General features: G+C 53.4%; 3 protein-coding genes across 3 annotated transcripts; 2 read left to right on the top strand and 1 right to left on the bottom strand.

Moving 5' to 3' along the window:
* Nucleotides 1–2,531: 2,531 nt before the first annotated feature.
* On the top strand, nt 2,532–4,256 carry CORC01_10393 (NCS1 nucleoside transporter; the record flags this gene model as incomplete). The annotated part of the gene is made up of 4 exons (XM_022622021.1): nt 2,532–2,818; nt 2,883–3,050; nt 3,110–3,511; nt 3,560–4,256. The coding sequence occupies 4 exons, from the start codon at nt 2,532–2,534 to the stop codon at nt 4,254–4,256; spliced, it is 1,554 nt and encodes a 517-aa protein (XP_022471509.1).
* Nucleotides 4,257–4,644: 388 nt separating this feature from the next.
* Nucleotides 4,645–5,451, bottom strand: CORC01_10392 (riboflavin biosynthesis protein RibD domain-containing protein; the record flags this gene model as incomplete). The annotated part of the gene is made up of 1 exon (XM_022622020.1): nt 4,645–5,451. The coding sequence occupies one exon, from the start codon at nt 5,449–5,451 to the stop codon at nt 4,645–4,647; it is 807 nt and encodes a 268-aa protein (XP_022471508.1).
* Nucleotides 5,452–11,095: 5,644 nt separating this feature from the next.
* CORC01_10391 (homogentisate 1,2-dioxygenase) lies at nt 11,096–13,189 on the top strand (the record flags this gene model as incomplete). Its single annotated transcript, XM_022622019.1, has 11 exons — nt 11,096–11,256; nt 11,309–11,489; nt 11,586–11,869; nt 11,923–12,008; nt 12,062–12,193; nt 12,248–12,326; nt 12,380–12,581; nt 12,632–12,752; nt 12,812–12,883; nt 12,938–13,009; nt 13,071–13,189. 11 exons carry the CDS (start codon nt 11,096–11,098, stop codon nt 13,187–13,189), a joined length of 1,509 nt encoding a protein of 502 aa, XP_022471507.1.
* Between the last annotated feature and the right edge of the window lie 1,518 nt (nt 13,190–14,707).

The raw sequence follows: 14,707 nt of genomic DNA, 5'->3' as shown, positions 1-14,707 counted from the left end.
TAGATGCAGCTAATAGCTTGCTTGCACACATTTGACGTCGGCCAAGTATGCGGAAGACGCGACTTCTGCATAATAGTTATCTTGACGGAGGAATACATAGCCGCCCAAGCTTGAAAAGCCGTCTCAGGCGTCTCGATCACTTGATGGGCAGCAGCGCGACTACTGAATTGCACAAGACGGAATTCTTTTGCTGGGCTCGGCTCGACGGTCACCGAAGCCATCCGCTCGAGCCGAGTCCTAGCCTGCAGGGACTAGATGCTGGCCAACCCGGTAACTGCAACACGTCCCGAGGGAGGTGAACTAATTGACAGGGTCTTTAGCTGTCAGAGTTTTGGTGAATGCTATACCTATACAGGCAGCTTTGCTTGGCCCGAGCAGGCCGTCGAACTAGTACGAAGTGCCGTCCGTCGGGCATCGGAGGCACGTGCAGCGGGGCCGTGAGACAAGTTGACAAGGGGACTCGGAGAGATGAGAGAGAGGACGAAGAAGGAGACACCAATCAAGCTGCAACGGCATGGCCAAAACCGGCGGGAGAAGAAATCCAGAAGAAAGCCGCCGAGTCCGGACGAAGAAACCCGACGACTTGGGCTAAGTTAAGGCAGTCAGGAATGTGCCATGGTGCATTTGGCAGTACGTTTGATGGAACGATCTCTACGCCGTCTACGCCGTCCCCCCAAAGAAGCGGCGACGGTGGGATGGGCTGAAAGCCAGGCACTAAGGAAAAAAGAACCCTAACAAAAGAAGGCAGCGGCGTTTGCGGACTTGTTGATCGACCGCCAGGCTGACACTAACGTAGGCGGGACATACCCTTCTCCATTGTTAGCTTCTCCGTTGCTTTCCTAACTTCAGATAGGTAGGGTTTCCCCGTGGGATTCTGACACCCGAAGCGGCGAAGCTTGCATTGGGATCATTTCAACACACCTCATGTTGGGAGGACCTTGGGAAGGGAGCGTAGAGTTCCAGAATCAGAGTCAGGCCCCTCACTACCTTGGGCAGCCAAGGTAAGGTGAAGGTGAAGGTAAGGCAGCTTGGGCCAGGCAGGTGAGGGAGGGGAAGGGGTAGTGACGGGGATTCTGTGCTTTTCAAGCAACTCAATAATTCCCACGCGAGCAAAACCCAATCCAGAGCTTGGCCCTTTTTCTCTCGAGTCTTTGCTCCCTTTACACCTTTTCCTCAGCCCTTTCATCGCTCCCCCAAAAAATCTTTCCGGCCCCGGCCAGACTCCCACAGCGACGTTTTGACACACTCTTGCCCCTCACTAAAGCTGCCTTCTTTCCCCATCTGTTTCGCGCTTGACGAAGTAAACCCCACTTGGGATTAACTCGGGATGGGTACATTGGTAGACTTGTACGTGTTTAAATCTTGAAAGACTTGAGAACGGGTTGCGAATAAAATTTGTGTTTTTGTGGAAAGGAAAAACAGCAGCCCGTGGAGTAATGATACCGGTTGTCTTGACTCTTGGGAACAAGGCGCTGGGAGTCGCAGTCCAGTTCCTTCACAACCCTCGCTCATCCTCTGCAACTCCACCCCTCCTCATCCATGCTCGTTCCCTTCCACCCCCATGCCGCCCCCCCTAATCCCGGTTGACTCTTCTGCCCGCTGCCTCTAACCTTTGGAGCGAAACGGTGCTTTCCAACTGTAGCTGCTGCTGCTGCTGCGGGGGGGCTGCGATCGTCATATCAAGGACCGACCTTCGACCGTCCGTAAGCATAACGATGACTCGAGCCGTTTCGGAGGGTGAGAGCTAGCATACGGGCGACTCGTAATTCCGACGTTAGTTATTGTCGCCAATCTGAGCCATCATCGCCTGTCAAAGCCACTGCCGCTGCCGCTTGCCGTACTGCCTTCCATATTGCACAAACTGTGCATCGCCCCCGAGGCAAAGGGACAAATCCATGAGCCAGTGTCCGTCCGCTCGTCGTCCCGTTCGCTTCAACTGCACTCTCTGACTTCTGCAACAAGTCTCTTCGGACGATCATCGTCCACCAGTTCCTGCTTCGTCTGCGCTCGTCAGTCAACCTCCATAACAACACCCAGAAGAAAAGCCACCAGCGCCTGGAACCAACGCAGCCCGGGCCGAATTCACCGAGTATACAGGCTCTGTGCAACAGCGCGGCAAAAACATCCCGACCTGCTTTCCTCCGCCCGCCTGTTGCAAGACAGCGTTCGATAACTTGGCCGTGGCACTGATACATCTTTTTGGGCACAGTGAAGGTTTTCTTCAACTGCCAACGAGGTCCGAAAGCCTCTAAGAAAGGCGAGTTGTTCTCCAAGAGACAAAAGCTTGGATTTTCGGGAGCCCCGCTTCGACGACCTGCCTTCGGTCGGTCCAGCCTGCCAGATCTCGCCCTGCTGCTCAATCGATACCCAAGGCTGCGTACTGCTGGGCGTACCTTCTAGAGGCGGTTGGCAAGCAACCGCGGAAGACCAAGTTTGGTGGTCGCTTCGCCCGGGATACCGCCAAAGGATCAGTGCAGGTGATAGCCGCCCAAACATCCTTCCTCTTAACCCCGCATCCAAGTTTCGCTGTCATGTCTTCCAGAGCCTCGGTCACGCTGAAGGAACAGGCTGAGACGTACGACATGGAGAGTCAGCCTCCTGACTCCAAGAGCCGTGGCGGCATTGCCCATTTGCTGACCGTCCAGGATGACGAGCAAGATCGGAAAGAGGCGAGACGAAATCCAAAATGGTACCAAAGGCTGCTAGATGCTGGCGTGGAGGAGAATGGGATCCAACCTGTGCCCCTCGACGAGCGGACCAATACCAATTACAGCAATCTCTTCACCGTTTTCTTTACAAGTCTGCTTTGCTTGTTGCCGTGAGTGTATTCTACTACTCTGATGAAGGCCAAAGACTTCGGGTTTTCTGACTTGCGGCTGTAGAATCCCCACAGGTGCTTTAGCCACAGCCCAGCTCGGACTGAGTCTGAGGGATGCGTCGCTGGTCATCGTCTTTTTCTCATTGTTGACCATTGTGCCTCCGGCGTTCATGGGCATTGCTGGCTCCTATACCGGACTGAGGCAGCTCGTCCAAGCCAGGTACTCGTTTGGGTAAGTCGACACCTCGTCAAAAATAACTTGATCGGTAGTCTGATGATTCGGCGGCTCAGGTACTATCTCGTGGGCATTCCTCTCCTCCTGAATGCCGCGACTGTGACTGGATTTTCTCTCTCATCTTCGATTGTTGGCGGCCAGACCCTCGCAGCCGTAAACCCGGGACATATTGACGTGCAAATCGGAATCGTCATCGCATGCCTCGTTAGCTTCGCGGCTTCGTTCATAGGCTACCGCGGACTCCATATGTGGGAACGCTGGCAATGGCTTCCCAACCTCGTCGCAATTATTATTGCCGTGGGCTGCGGTGGAAAACATCTGTGGAAGCAGGCTGAGGCGCCTCCCCCAACAGCAGCTCAAATACTCAACTATGGAGGTATTATGGCCGGGTACTTCATAACTTTTGGCGGGACTGCGTCGGATTTCACTGCCTACCACAATCCAAATAAGACGACCAAGTGAGCAACGCCTGTTTCTCGGTTAGTCACACTGCTGATGGTTTTCAGGCTAAGAATATTTTCCTATATATACCTAGGAATTTTGACGCCGTCGGTCCCGTTGCTTATCTTAGGAGCAGCGATCGGGGGTGCGCTCACCAATGTCCCTGAATGGAAATCGGGATGGGACACGTATGGTATCGGCGGCGTCATGGCCGCTATGTTGGCTCCTGCTGGTGGCTTCGGCAAATTTATATTGGTGGTCCTCGCACTGAGTGTCATCGGCAATATCGCCACGTCTATGTATTCAGTTGCCCTCTGCATGCAGCAGATGCTCCCTGTTTTCACAAAGGTTCCTCGAATTGTCTTTGTCGTTGTTGCACTCGGAATCATGATTCCCATGGCAATCCGCGCTGCTGAGTCGTGGGCCGATTCGCTCGAGAACTTCCTGGGGTTGATCGGTTACTGGGCCGGCTGCTTCGACGCGGTCGTTATTGAGGAGCTGGTATTATTCCGTCGAATGGACTACAACTCGTATGACCCTGTCGCTTGGAATGTTGCCCGATTGTTGCCTTCCGGACTGGCTGCCATTGGAGCGAGTTTACTGAGTTTCGGACTCATCATACCAGGGATGGACCAAGCCTGGTTCACTGGTCCGATCGCGAGGACAACTGGAGATATTGGCTTCGAGTCCGCGTTTGTCCTGACGGCGATTTTCTACGCACCCTTGAGATGGTTGGAGATCAGGAAGCGAGGGCACGTCTAAGATGGCTGGACGTCCTGTTTGAATGGCAGAGTAAGAAAGGAAAGGGGGGATATATCCAGGCAAGCGAGGTATGATAGACCGTATTTCTCGCTAAGCGCCCCGGTTGGTGGGAAAGCAGGGGCATGTTGATATCTGCAGCGCCCTAACAGACTAGGGCAGTTTCCACAGTTGACCAACAATGGCACGGTTTCTTCGGCAATACGGCGAGTTCGTTGGGGCGGCTTCTTGCTTGACCATTCGACGGTGATCGGGCAGCTGTGGTTTTTCATGACGTCCTCTGAGGCTTGCCACTGGCAGCACAAGACTTGATCGAAGCCTGTCTAGCACGAGTGAGCTGATGGCCACTTCCGTGTTGGCCGTGCCACTCTGTTGGAGGGGCAATAGTCACCTAGGCATCTAGGCATGGTTGACCGCAGAGAACTATGTCTTCGCCGAACTGGTGCCACGCAACATCCGAGAGCCTGGCGGCGGGTACAGGTTTACCCTCGATGTTTTGGACTCGGTCGGGGGAAACGACAACGCCGCCGCGGCCAAGCCAGGTCGGCGCAATCGTTACAATAACTCTGTCGACGAGCCGCTGGTAGGCAGGGTCAAGAAGGGAGTTGATTACCTGCCCGCCACCTTCGACCATGACGCTTCCCAGACCCTCGGCGTGAAGAGCAGAAAGGATTGATGACCAATCGAATCTTGGTTCGGTCTCCCGGGGTTCGAGGATGACAAATTTACCGCCATGAGCTTCCAGAACTGCCTTCCTCTCCGAGTTGACGGCAGACGGGCCAACTAGCACAAACGGTGCCAAGCCGTTGTTGGCGCGGGCGACTTCGAAAACTTTGCTATGCTCGGTGAAGTCCCATCGGCCACGAGGATCCAGGACAATTGGGCGTGGCTGGGATTCGAGATTTGCACCAGCGATGCGGCAGTTCAACCCCGGATCATCGGCGAGAACTGTCCCAACACCAACGAGGATGGCGGCATGGTGACGACGAAGATGATGTGTCATAGCCTTGGACTCGGTACCTGAAAGGCGCGTACGCACCCCGGGGGCCAGGGAAAGAGAAGAATCTAGTGATGTTGCGAAGGTCAGAGTAACAAAGGGACGCTTCTGAGATTTCGCTGACTGGATGGCAGATTCTGACGGCAGGCGAGGAGCCAACCAGGCCACGTCCGGGTCCGGGATCTGCAGAGTGTCCGCCATTGTCGTTGAAGTGGCCTTTTCTGCAGGCGGAAGGACAGGTTCCTCCGGGAATGAAGAGGGTATGACGGGTTTACGCGATTAGCAACTCCCTGCGTAGCGCAAGAGGAGATACTGTGGCGATTGCAGGACTGGCCAGGTGCCCCTAGTCGTCTCAAAGCCTAGGCTGCCGTCCCTGTTCAGACTGCCAACGGCGATCAAGGCAGCCAGCCTATCTATCAATAGGCCAGGCTAGAAAGCAGTATCGCTGACTATGCCTCCCTTGTCAAGATGTGGGATATTTGCAGTGGCGATATTGGTTGATTGACTAGATGCTCAACGAAGCGGCCTCACCAGTCAGTCGACTGAAGGCTGGAAGTAATGCGGATGAAGTTGAGCAAGGATCCGAAACCAATGGCCTGTAGAAGGCTTGAGTGATAAAGCCTAACCCTAAAGGGGCACGTATTACTAGTATTGGGACGACACAAGGTTACAGATGCCTGCCGGAAGAAGCTCCAAGCAGCTTGTATGACAACGCCGTTGTTGAAGTCAGCAGTCACAAGACCGCAAGAGTCAGTTGTCTCGTTATTGTCGACGACACCGATTATTACCTTGGAAAACCTTGAGTGAGGTGATGACCAAGGATGCAGTGATGGAGAGGAGCAGACGCGCGCGGTTGTTTACAAGAGCTGCGGGGTCTGAGATGGAAACGTGTCGACGTACGGGGACCAAGTGCGAGTACTCGGCACAGGTATGGTGGTATGGCTGTACCGTCGGTGCCACCTGAGGCGAAGCAAGCAGGATTTGAGATGTTTTATGATTTTGGACTCTTGAGGAGAGATCGGCAAGATGTGGATGCCCTGTTGATATGATTCGAAGGCTTTGGCCGTTCCCCTCCGGACCGGGGGCGGAGAGTTGTCCGCTGAGATGGTCCTTGCTGCAACCGCCTGGGTTGAGTTAAGGGCTGCCGCAGACGCGAAGTAGTATCGAAAGACAAGGCAACGAACAAGCTTGGTGACAGAGACAGGGAGATGTTGATGAATCTTTGTCGACCAGTGCAAGTAACACGTCGTCGAAAAGAGATTTATGTGTTGACTCAGGCGAGCCAGCAGTTTACGTGTCAGACGAAGGTGTGTAAGTATGTGTGTGTGGGTGTGTGTGGGTGAGTGGGCGGATGAGTGGGCAGGTGGTGGATGACCGTCTCTGCGTGCCCGTTGTTTGGGGTTGAGAGCGAGGGAAAAAAAATTACCGGACGATGCAAGTGCTTCTGTGTGGGACATGCAGAGCGGAGGGTGCGGGCGAGGTTGAATGAAGTTGACGGGAAGGTGGGATGGCAAGGGAGAGACTGCAAGAGCGATCCAATGTTGGTCAGCGCTAGTGCCAGTGCCAATTGCAGATGCAGGTGCGGTGCAAATGCGAGTGCAAGTGCAAATGCAGATCAAGTGGGCGAAGGAGGTGAGGTATCTTATGGTGGGTGATTCGTGAGGCAGGTGCAGGTTGAAGATGACCTGGATGAAATGGAAGGCGCCTCACTTCAACCTGGAAGATGCAAGTGCTGGTTGAGGCACTGGTGCTGGTGCTGGTGCTGGTGCAGGTGAAGGTGCACGGGGCAGTCAAGAATCACGATGGATGATTGGACCTGGCACCTGGGTCACCTCTTTCTCCGAATTCTCCAATCTCCAACGAGCGCGCCAGGCCACTAGTCGTTTGCCGCCTCGCCCAACGTCTTTTCATTCCTTTCCTTTTCAGGCACACAGTTCACCAATTGGAAGCCGCAAGCCGCAAGTCGCAAGTCGCGCACCACTCCAATCTGATGGACCTCAGAATAGCCGATGGCCCCACCGCAACGTGCGTTTTCCTCGGGAGGTGGACACTGGAATGGATTCTGATCCTCTCCGAATCGACAAACGACAGGACATTGTGCCCCGCCTCTTCGGGACCCTGACTTGGGCAGACAGGACGATCCAAAGATAGTATCCTCTCCGCCCTCTCTGCCTCTCTGCCCCTCTGCCCCTCTGTCCATCTGCTTCTACGCAACTCCAGTCTGCAGCTCGACAGGGCCAAGCAAGGTATAGCCGGAAACGCCAAGCTGACCAAGACTTCAATCCTTACTTTTTACACCCACGAACCCGAGCAAGAGGCAGAGACACACAGGACCACTTGCATTAGACTGGTCCCTAGGCTCCATGCACAGCTCTCATCTATACTACGACAACCACCTCATTTCCCCTCGAGTCGTACAGAATTACGGATACATGACGAGGGACGACCAACGAGTACGCTACCTAAGACAACGGATTCCGAGGCGGGCCTTTCCCGCCACCTGTGTCGTTGTCCATCACCCCTCCGATTTGGCGGGCGGCTGAAGTCGTCTTTGCCTTTCCCATGACCTCAATCCCATCCCTGGCCCGGCCTGCCCTCCGCTTACACCGCCCAGGGCTGCCCCTCCTGACCGTGAACTCTAAAGTTCGGCGTTACAGTGGGGGGAGAGGGGCATGCGAGCGCGACTTGCAAGTTGCGGGCAGGCAATTCCGCATATACGGCACAGTCTCGCACTGACCACATCTCCGAGTCCATATGCTACCTCACCTCGCAACCGCCGCGCCAAGAAAAGGCGTCACGGCCCAAGGTCATGGGTCTGTCCTAGCAGCATAGGCTTTTTTTCCTTCTCGAAATCAGGATTCGCCAAATATCCACCCCTAGACGGACAGGCATCTCTAACCTCTACACAGTACCTACGTAACCTCTGGGCTCTAGACTCTCAGTGACGATACTCCCGATGGTCATCCCTACTTGCTCTGCCACACAGCCTTGTAAGACGAGATGCCTCACTTTTTTTAGCCTTTCCGACTTTCTGGTTTGGTCTGCTAACGCATACTCCCAATTCTGGCAGAAGTCGCAACACACAGGCCATAACTTGCAGTCGCGGACACGCCGTTTCGGGCCACTTGGGCCGGTCGCTCCCTGGAACTCCCCGGCTGCCCCTTGCGCTTCTCATGTCTTCGGATACTCGCTTCCTACAATGCCAATACCCAGCGTGCTGTGGCGGTTATCCTGAACCCAACCGCCTCGCACTTGGCATCGAGTGGGCGGCACGTAGTTGCGCTGGGAGTTGCAATCGTAGTTGCAGTTGCACTCGCGGTTGAGGACTAAGACACTAGGTTCACTATTTCTCCAACTGCATCTGCCTACGGAGTTGGAGTGCTTCTCGGGCGGTTGCAACGCAGCACAACCGAGAAAAGTCTGGAGTCTCCCGAAGCCATTTTGCACGACTACGCCGCAACGAGTTTGGCGACTGTCCAGTCCACAGAATTAGTACACTCGCCTTGCCTTGTTAGACTCTGGACCTTAACCTCGTCCGCCTTAGCCTCCACTTCGTCACAACCATCACCACAAGCACTGGAATTCTATCTCATCGTTGGTCTTCATTGGCTCGGTCGTATTTCCACCACGCCTTGGACTATTTCATCCCGCCAGCTCTGTCTCGAAGGCACCATCCCGGTACCCGAAAAGTGCCTACCAGTTCCGAACTCGGCTTTTTTAAGCACCCTCTCATGCACGGAGCTACATTACCAGACACGCTACCTCACACGCCATCAGAATCTTTTCATATCTTCTCTTCGAATACAGGGAGTATTCGCGGCGGCACTTGGCTTCTTTGGAAGATATCCTAAAAAACTTTACCTGTCCGGGCAATTTTCGATCACCCTAGAGTATTGCCCATGTCGTCGAACGGGCCGTCGACGAACCCCCCCCCCCCCTTGCCCCCTTACAGATTGAGGTCACCCGAGAAGTCACGCCATTTTTGCAGGATGTCATTCCTTACGTTCTGTGATCAGATCGGACCTCTCGCCCAAGGCTAAAAAGGAAGCGTTCTCGTCCAAGGGTTATCGGTGATCGATCGCATCGTTGCGGCGGGCGCACTTCGACAACTCGGCGCCTCCAGGGGCAATCTTGCTCAGGGCTAACAATGCAAACTGATGACCGCACAGTAGACGAGCAAGCGAGCTTTACTACATGCAGCAGAAATACCATTGGAGCGACCAATATGAAGTCAAATAAGGGGGGCTGATAGAGATACTCAATGCCAACTTAGGCCGGTCTGACAGCGGCTTGTGCCAGAGGCGATCGGCAGGGGCCTCTCTTAAGTGCGTGCCTAGTGCAGAGGGACACTGTCCACTAGGCTGGGTAGTCTATCGTCACAGACTAGGTATTCGTGGACGATGAGGGTTGGACGGCCCTTGCAGGAACCTCCCCACGTATCCAACGCACTTTGGTACCGAGACACCTCGTCCACATCCGACTATAAAACCTGAAAAGGCATGCTTTAGCCAGTGTCAGCTCGAAGAAGCTGACGGGCTCGTTCTGTGTCTGACTCTACTTGTGGCCACTGGCAACGGTGTAAGCGCAATGCCTTCGCGACTAACACGTTGCCCAAACGCCGGCACCAAACATGATTGAAGGTGAGAGGCTACAGTGCGCAAAGATCCGACTATCACCCACTGCCGAATCCCAATCTCATCACCATCTGGGGCTAGTGATTGCCGGCCGCGACTGGGCGGGCGACTGGGCGGGCGACTGGGCGGTTTATCTCTGCGCGCCACATAGAGTCCAGTCATGGCCTTTCATTTGTCAGGGATGTGACACCTGTCACCCGGTCGCTTTCAACACCTTCACTCTATATCCGTATAGTCAAGTCTTCAGTACGGATACTTTTCGAGTACATTGCCCTGCCCCGTCTCCGCCACATTGGGTCACGAGCGAAATCCACGGAACATACGGGACTGATGGATCAATTCATGGATCAATCCGTAGGTGCCGGACATGGCCGTAACTGGCCATTTCCTCCGCGATCTCAAGACATTTCGCGTCTTCAGAGGCGGAAATGCGTTCGAAACCAAGCACGGGATCCTGGCTCGGAGATGGACCGACTGATCTTGCTGCACGACGGGTGCCCCAGATGGGAAATGGCCAAATTGCGGTCATCACCTCGACCGCTTCTGCGAGAATTGAGCCTGCTCTAGCCTGATATTTCCCACTAAGGCCGCCCGCCAAGTAGCGCAAGGGCGAATGTTGACCAAAGCTTACATCGACCCATTCTCAGAAGGCATTGCACTAGTGTTTCGCTCTTCTGGTGACATCCTGAGATCTGGCCAATGCCCGAAGGAGTTTGTTCGGTTTGAGTTGCAGCGAATCAGTGTTGATGGTGGTGGGGGGCAGAAGGGATGGGAAGACAAGGCACACCAGATGCCCAGGAACCCAGTTCCTGTACTCCCGCATGCCGGCAGGCAAAGGGCGGGACGTTCCCTCGCCCGGCCACTTGGGAATACGTACTGACTTGAAGTACCGCTGGTACCTACCCAAAGAGATCTGTCTATCCTTGCGCTCTGCGCAACCGAACACTGGTCCGATTGATCTCTATTAGTGTCATCGGATGCAAGGGCCTGCTCTCGGCCCAAAGTTAGTTGTGCGGTCAATAGTGACCAACTGCCAGCTGGGGACGCCACAAATGTCGTAGGGGGAACATGACATTTATCACTTGTGAGGCCCGTCTGCTTCTGTCTGCAACAACACGACCATTGCATTTCACAACGCTCATCGAACCGCCGTGAGACATCAAGGTCTAGATTCACTACTGTCCTCGACTTCTTTCATATTCCAAGCAGCAATGGGGGCCATCATTCCCAACTCCGAGAGGTTTCCCGGGGGACCAGACCGCGTTTCAACATTGGGCGCCTCTGCCCAACATGCGTTTACTACGGAGTCCTCTCCGAACGACCCGTATGTCTATCAAGTTGGATTTGGGAACAGGTTTTCTTCCGAAGCCATGTAAGTTGACATCGCCAAAACCTCAACAAAGCATGTGAGCTAATTCAAGAAGCCCTGGGACTCTGCCTCGGTCATGTAATGTACCACAGAAAGTGAAGTACAATCTCTATTCTGAACAGCTCAACGGTTCGACGTTCGTTGCCTCCAGAGCCAACATTCAAAATGCCTGGTTTTATCGTATCTTCCCGTCTGTGGCCCACGGAGATCTCACAAAATTGTCACGAAACCCAGATGTAAGTCGTCTTTCTTTTTTCTTGGGTCCCCTCTCTTCTGCCGTAACGCAACTACCTTCAAACTGGGCCCATACCTGACTTCTTTTTGCCATTCAGATCGAGTCAAGATTCACTTCTGGAAACGACAAAGTTGAGTTTGTTCCCGGTGGACTTTGTTGGAGAGCATTTCCCGTACCGAAAAGCGAAGGGCCAGCCATCGACTTCGTCCAGGGGCTCAAGACGATAGTTGGGCACGGCGATCCGACAACCAAGGACGGGTTGGCTGTGCATGTGTACGCCGCAAATTCTTCAATGAAAAAACGCGCATTCTGCAGCAATGACGGCGACATGCTTTTCGTGCCTCAAACCGGCAGGCTAGACATCCAGACAGAATTTGGGAGGTGGGCAGTTCTTGGTTCCTCTCACTAATAAAGTCCGTTGACGATCTTTCCAGGATGATGGTACGACCTGGCGAGCTGGCGGTGATCCAAAGTGGCATCCGCTTCAAGGTCGAGTTGCCGGATGGCCCGGCACGGGGTTGTGAGTCATTTGGCGATTCTACATGCATTAGGATAGCCAGCTGATGGGCTTAGACGTCCAAGAGATATTCGGAGGCCGGTACGAGCTGCCAGAACTTGGTCCGCTCGGAAGCAACGGGATGGCTCTGCCTCGCGATTTCGAATTTCCCGTCGCCTCCTTTGATATGGATACGTCAGAGTGGGAAAGTGAGTCTGCCTTATCACTTGCCAAGAAGTACCCACGCTGATGACGCGGTGTAGTCGTGTATAAAGTGGCCGGGAAGCTGTGGTCCTGCAAACAGAATCACACGCCCTTTGACGTGGTTGCATGGGATGGCAAGTAAGAGAATGCCCGCACCAAGAACCACATTTTTCTGCTGAAGTGCAAGCAAGCCTGACGCCGTCTGAAAGTTATGTACCCTTCAAATATGCCGCCGAGAAGTTTGTCAACGCCGCCTTTGTGGATAAGGACCAAGCCGATCCTAGTTTGTACACCGTCTTGACGGTAAAGTCCAAGATGCCCGGCGTACCCGCAACAGACGTCATGTTCTTCACGCCAAAGTGGTCTTCGGCAACAAATACCTTTCGGCCTCCCGTACGTGTGTTCTTGTTCGGAATGACAATTGCTTGGCTGACGGAGTGTAGTATTACCATCGAAACATGGCGACGGAGGTAGTGGGTATCGTATACGGCGGCTACAAAGGCACCAGTCGCAACTTGGAAGCTGGTGGCCTGAGTTTCCAATCTAGCTTCATGCCTCATGGAGGTAAGCCTGCAGGAATCCCTTCCCGAGACAGGAGGCGAGACATTAACATAGGTTTACAGAAACCCATGAGGCGTTTTTGCAGGCCACCACCAACGAATTAAAGGCCCAACGCATTGGAGAAGGATATCTCGGTAAGAGAGGCAACACACAGCAACACCACGGCGTCACTGACATTCTGGGCTCAGGATTCATGTTCCAGATAAGCACTCATTGTGCGGTAACACAATACGCCTTGGAAAGAAGCGGGGTGCTGGAAGGTGAGTCATTTCCTCGGCTGGCCTATGATAAAGAAAGTAAAATCGCTAATGGATTTTGCAGTACCGCCGGCGTCTCTCTGGGATTCGATGGAAGGACACTTTCTCGAACACGCCGAAGAGGTGAATGGCGACCTGCGAAGACGGGGACTGCCGACTCTCATGGCCACTCTGGGCCATTGAAGCGACACCGATTCATCTCCGGGAGCGACTCTTAGGCTTGCGTGCCTCGATCTCCTCGACTTTCATCTCTCATTTGATCCGAATAGCGAAGCGATGCACAATGATGAAACATTTGCCAGCGGCCTGAAGTTTTCCACGTTAAATGATCAACGATTCGGTTGTGATGAATTCTCGAGGGATTTCTTTTTCTGTTGTCTCTTGGGTAGTGACGCGGGTGGGGGCTTCGGGTTGGTCTGCCAGATCGTGTTAGTGAAGGAAGGAGGATGCCATGCAGGCTCGGGTTGATTGCCAGCGTTTGGAGAAGGACGCTTGGCAGTATGATTATCTCAGGAGAGAACAAAACTAGCCATTGAGATTTGTCACGGTATGCTCCAAATACTGCTCGAGGACGTTGGACTCCGAGAAAAAGGGTTCAATCTCTCTTTATAGACCGCGATAGCCAATCTGATGAATGAGTAGTGGGTGGGAGCCGTTGAGATATCGTTGGCACGGTTGTGGAGCCTATCTAGTGTACAAATTTCAAGATTATGTTATCCCTGTCCGATATGGTGTAGTGGCCAACATGATGCCCTCTCATTGATATGAAAGGTTAGGCATAGCCCCGAGTTCGATTCTCGGTTTCGGAACTTTTGCTCTTCCTGTATGTGTCTACATTTTTACCTGTCTCGATTGCTCAATATATATGTCCTTCTCTGCGCCCACTACTATCCTAACCTTTGTAAGGGCCAATTCATGTATAACAAACACGTTTACAGCATCCACTAATTGCTGGTCAACACTTTTTAAAGATAAACGTTGAGATATCAGGATCTATGGTTGAACCTCCTCCTCATCCAGGTTCACAGTCAACCCCAATGGTCTCATTTATAGAAGAGAAACAGCAAGTTCTGTCCACACAGGCGTGTGGCGTGCGGAGACACATCAATAGTTGATGCGAGCTGTTCAATAACAAACCCACAAATCACGTCAGATCCCCCACCCTTCCTTCCCACGTGAGCTCCACGGGCTTTCCAAACGAGCGAGTCATAGTGTTTCGGTCTATCGGCAGTGGGCTTCTCTTGATCTCCCCCCAGTCTCATCGCCCGTCTCTAAACTTCTACTCTTTGCCTATCAACCTCGGGATAGGGGTGTGAACGTAGGGCAGGCGTGGTGCGCTGTGACTGTGAATACCAGACCTTGTTCAGAATATTAGCGTTTTGCTAGAGAATTGCTGTCGTTTTCTCTAGTGGGCGTAATGTTGTTGTCGATTTGACTTCCCCAATGCCCCCCCTTTCCTTAAAGCGTAATGAGTCCTCGTCAATTAAAAATGGCGGAAACCTGATCAGTCAAGGAATCCGATGAGCCACGAGCTGCTCCCCAACATACCACTCTCAGCTGCCTTGAAGCCGAGCTTGTCAAAGATTCATGTGACATATTCTCCTCAACCTCCCCTTTCCAATTCTTCCTCCAAGTAGTGCGTGAGCAGCCTCTTGCAACTCGACATTATGTATTCATAGGTAGTGAAAAAATAACCTGTTC

The sequence above is a fragment of the Colletotrichum orchidophilum genome (genome assembly GCF_001831195.1).
Source record: "Colletotrichum orchidophilum strain IMI 309357 chromosome Unknown Scaffold_102.1, whole genome shotgun sequence".
Classification (NCBI taxonomy): Eukaryota; Fungi; Ascomycota; class Sordariomycetes; order Glomerellales; family Glomerellaceae; genus Colletotrichum; species Colletotrichum orchidophilum.
Note: the sequence above shows the minus strand (reverse complement) of the source record. Positions and strands in the feature narration are given on the sequence as shown.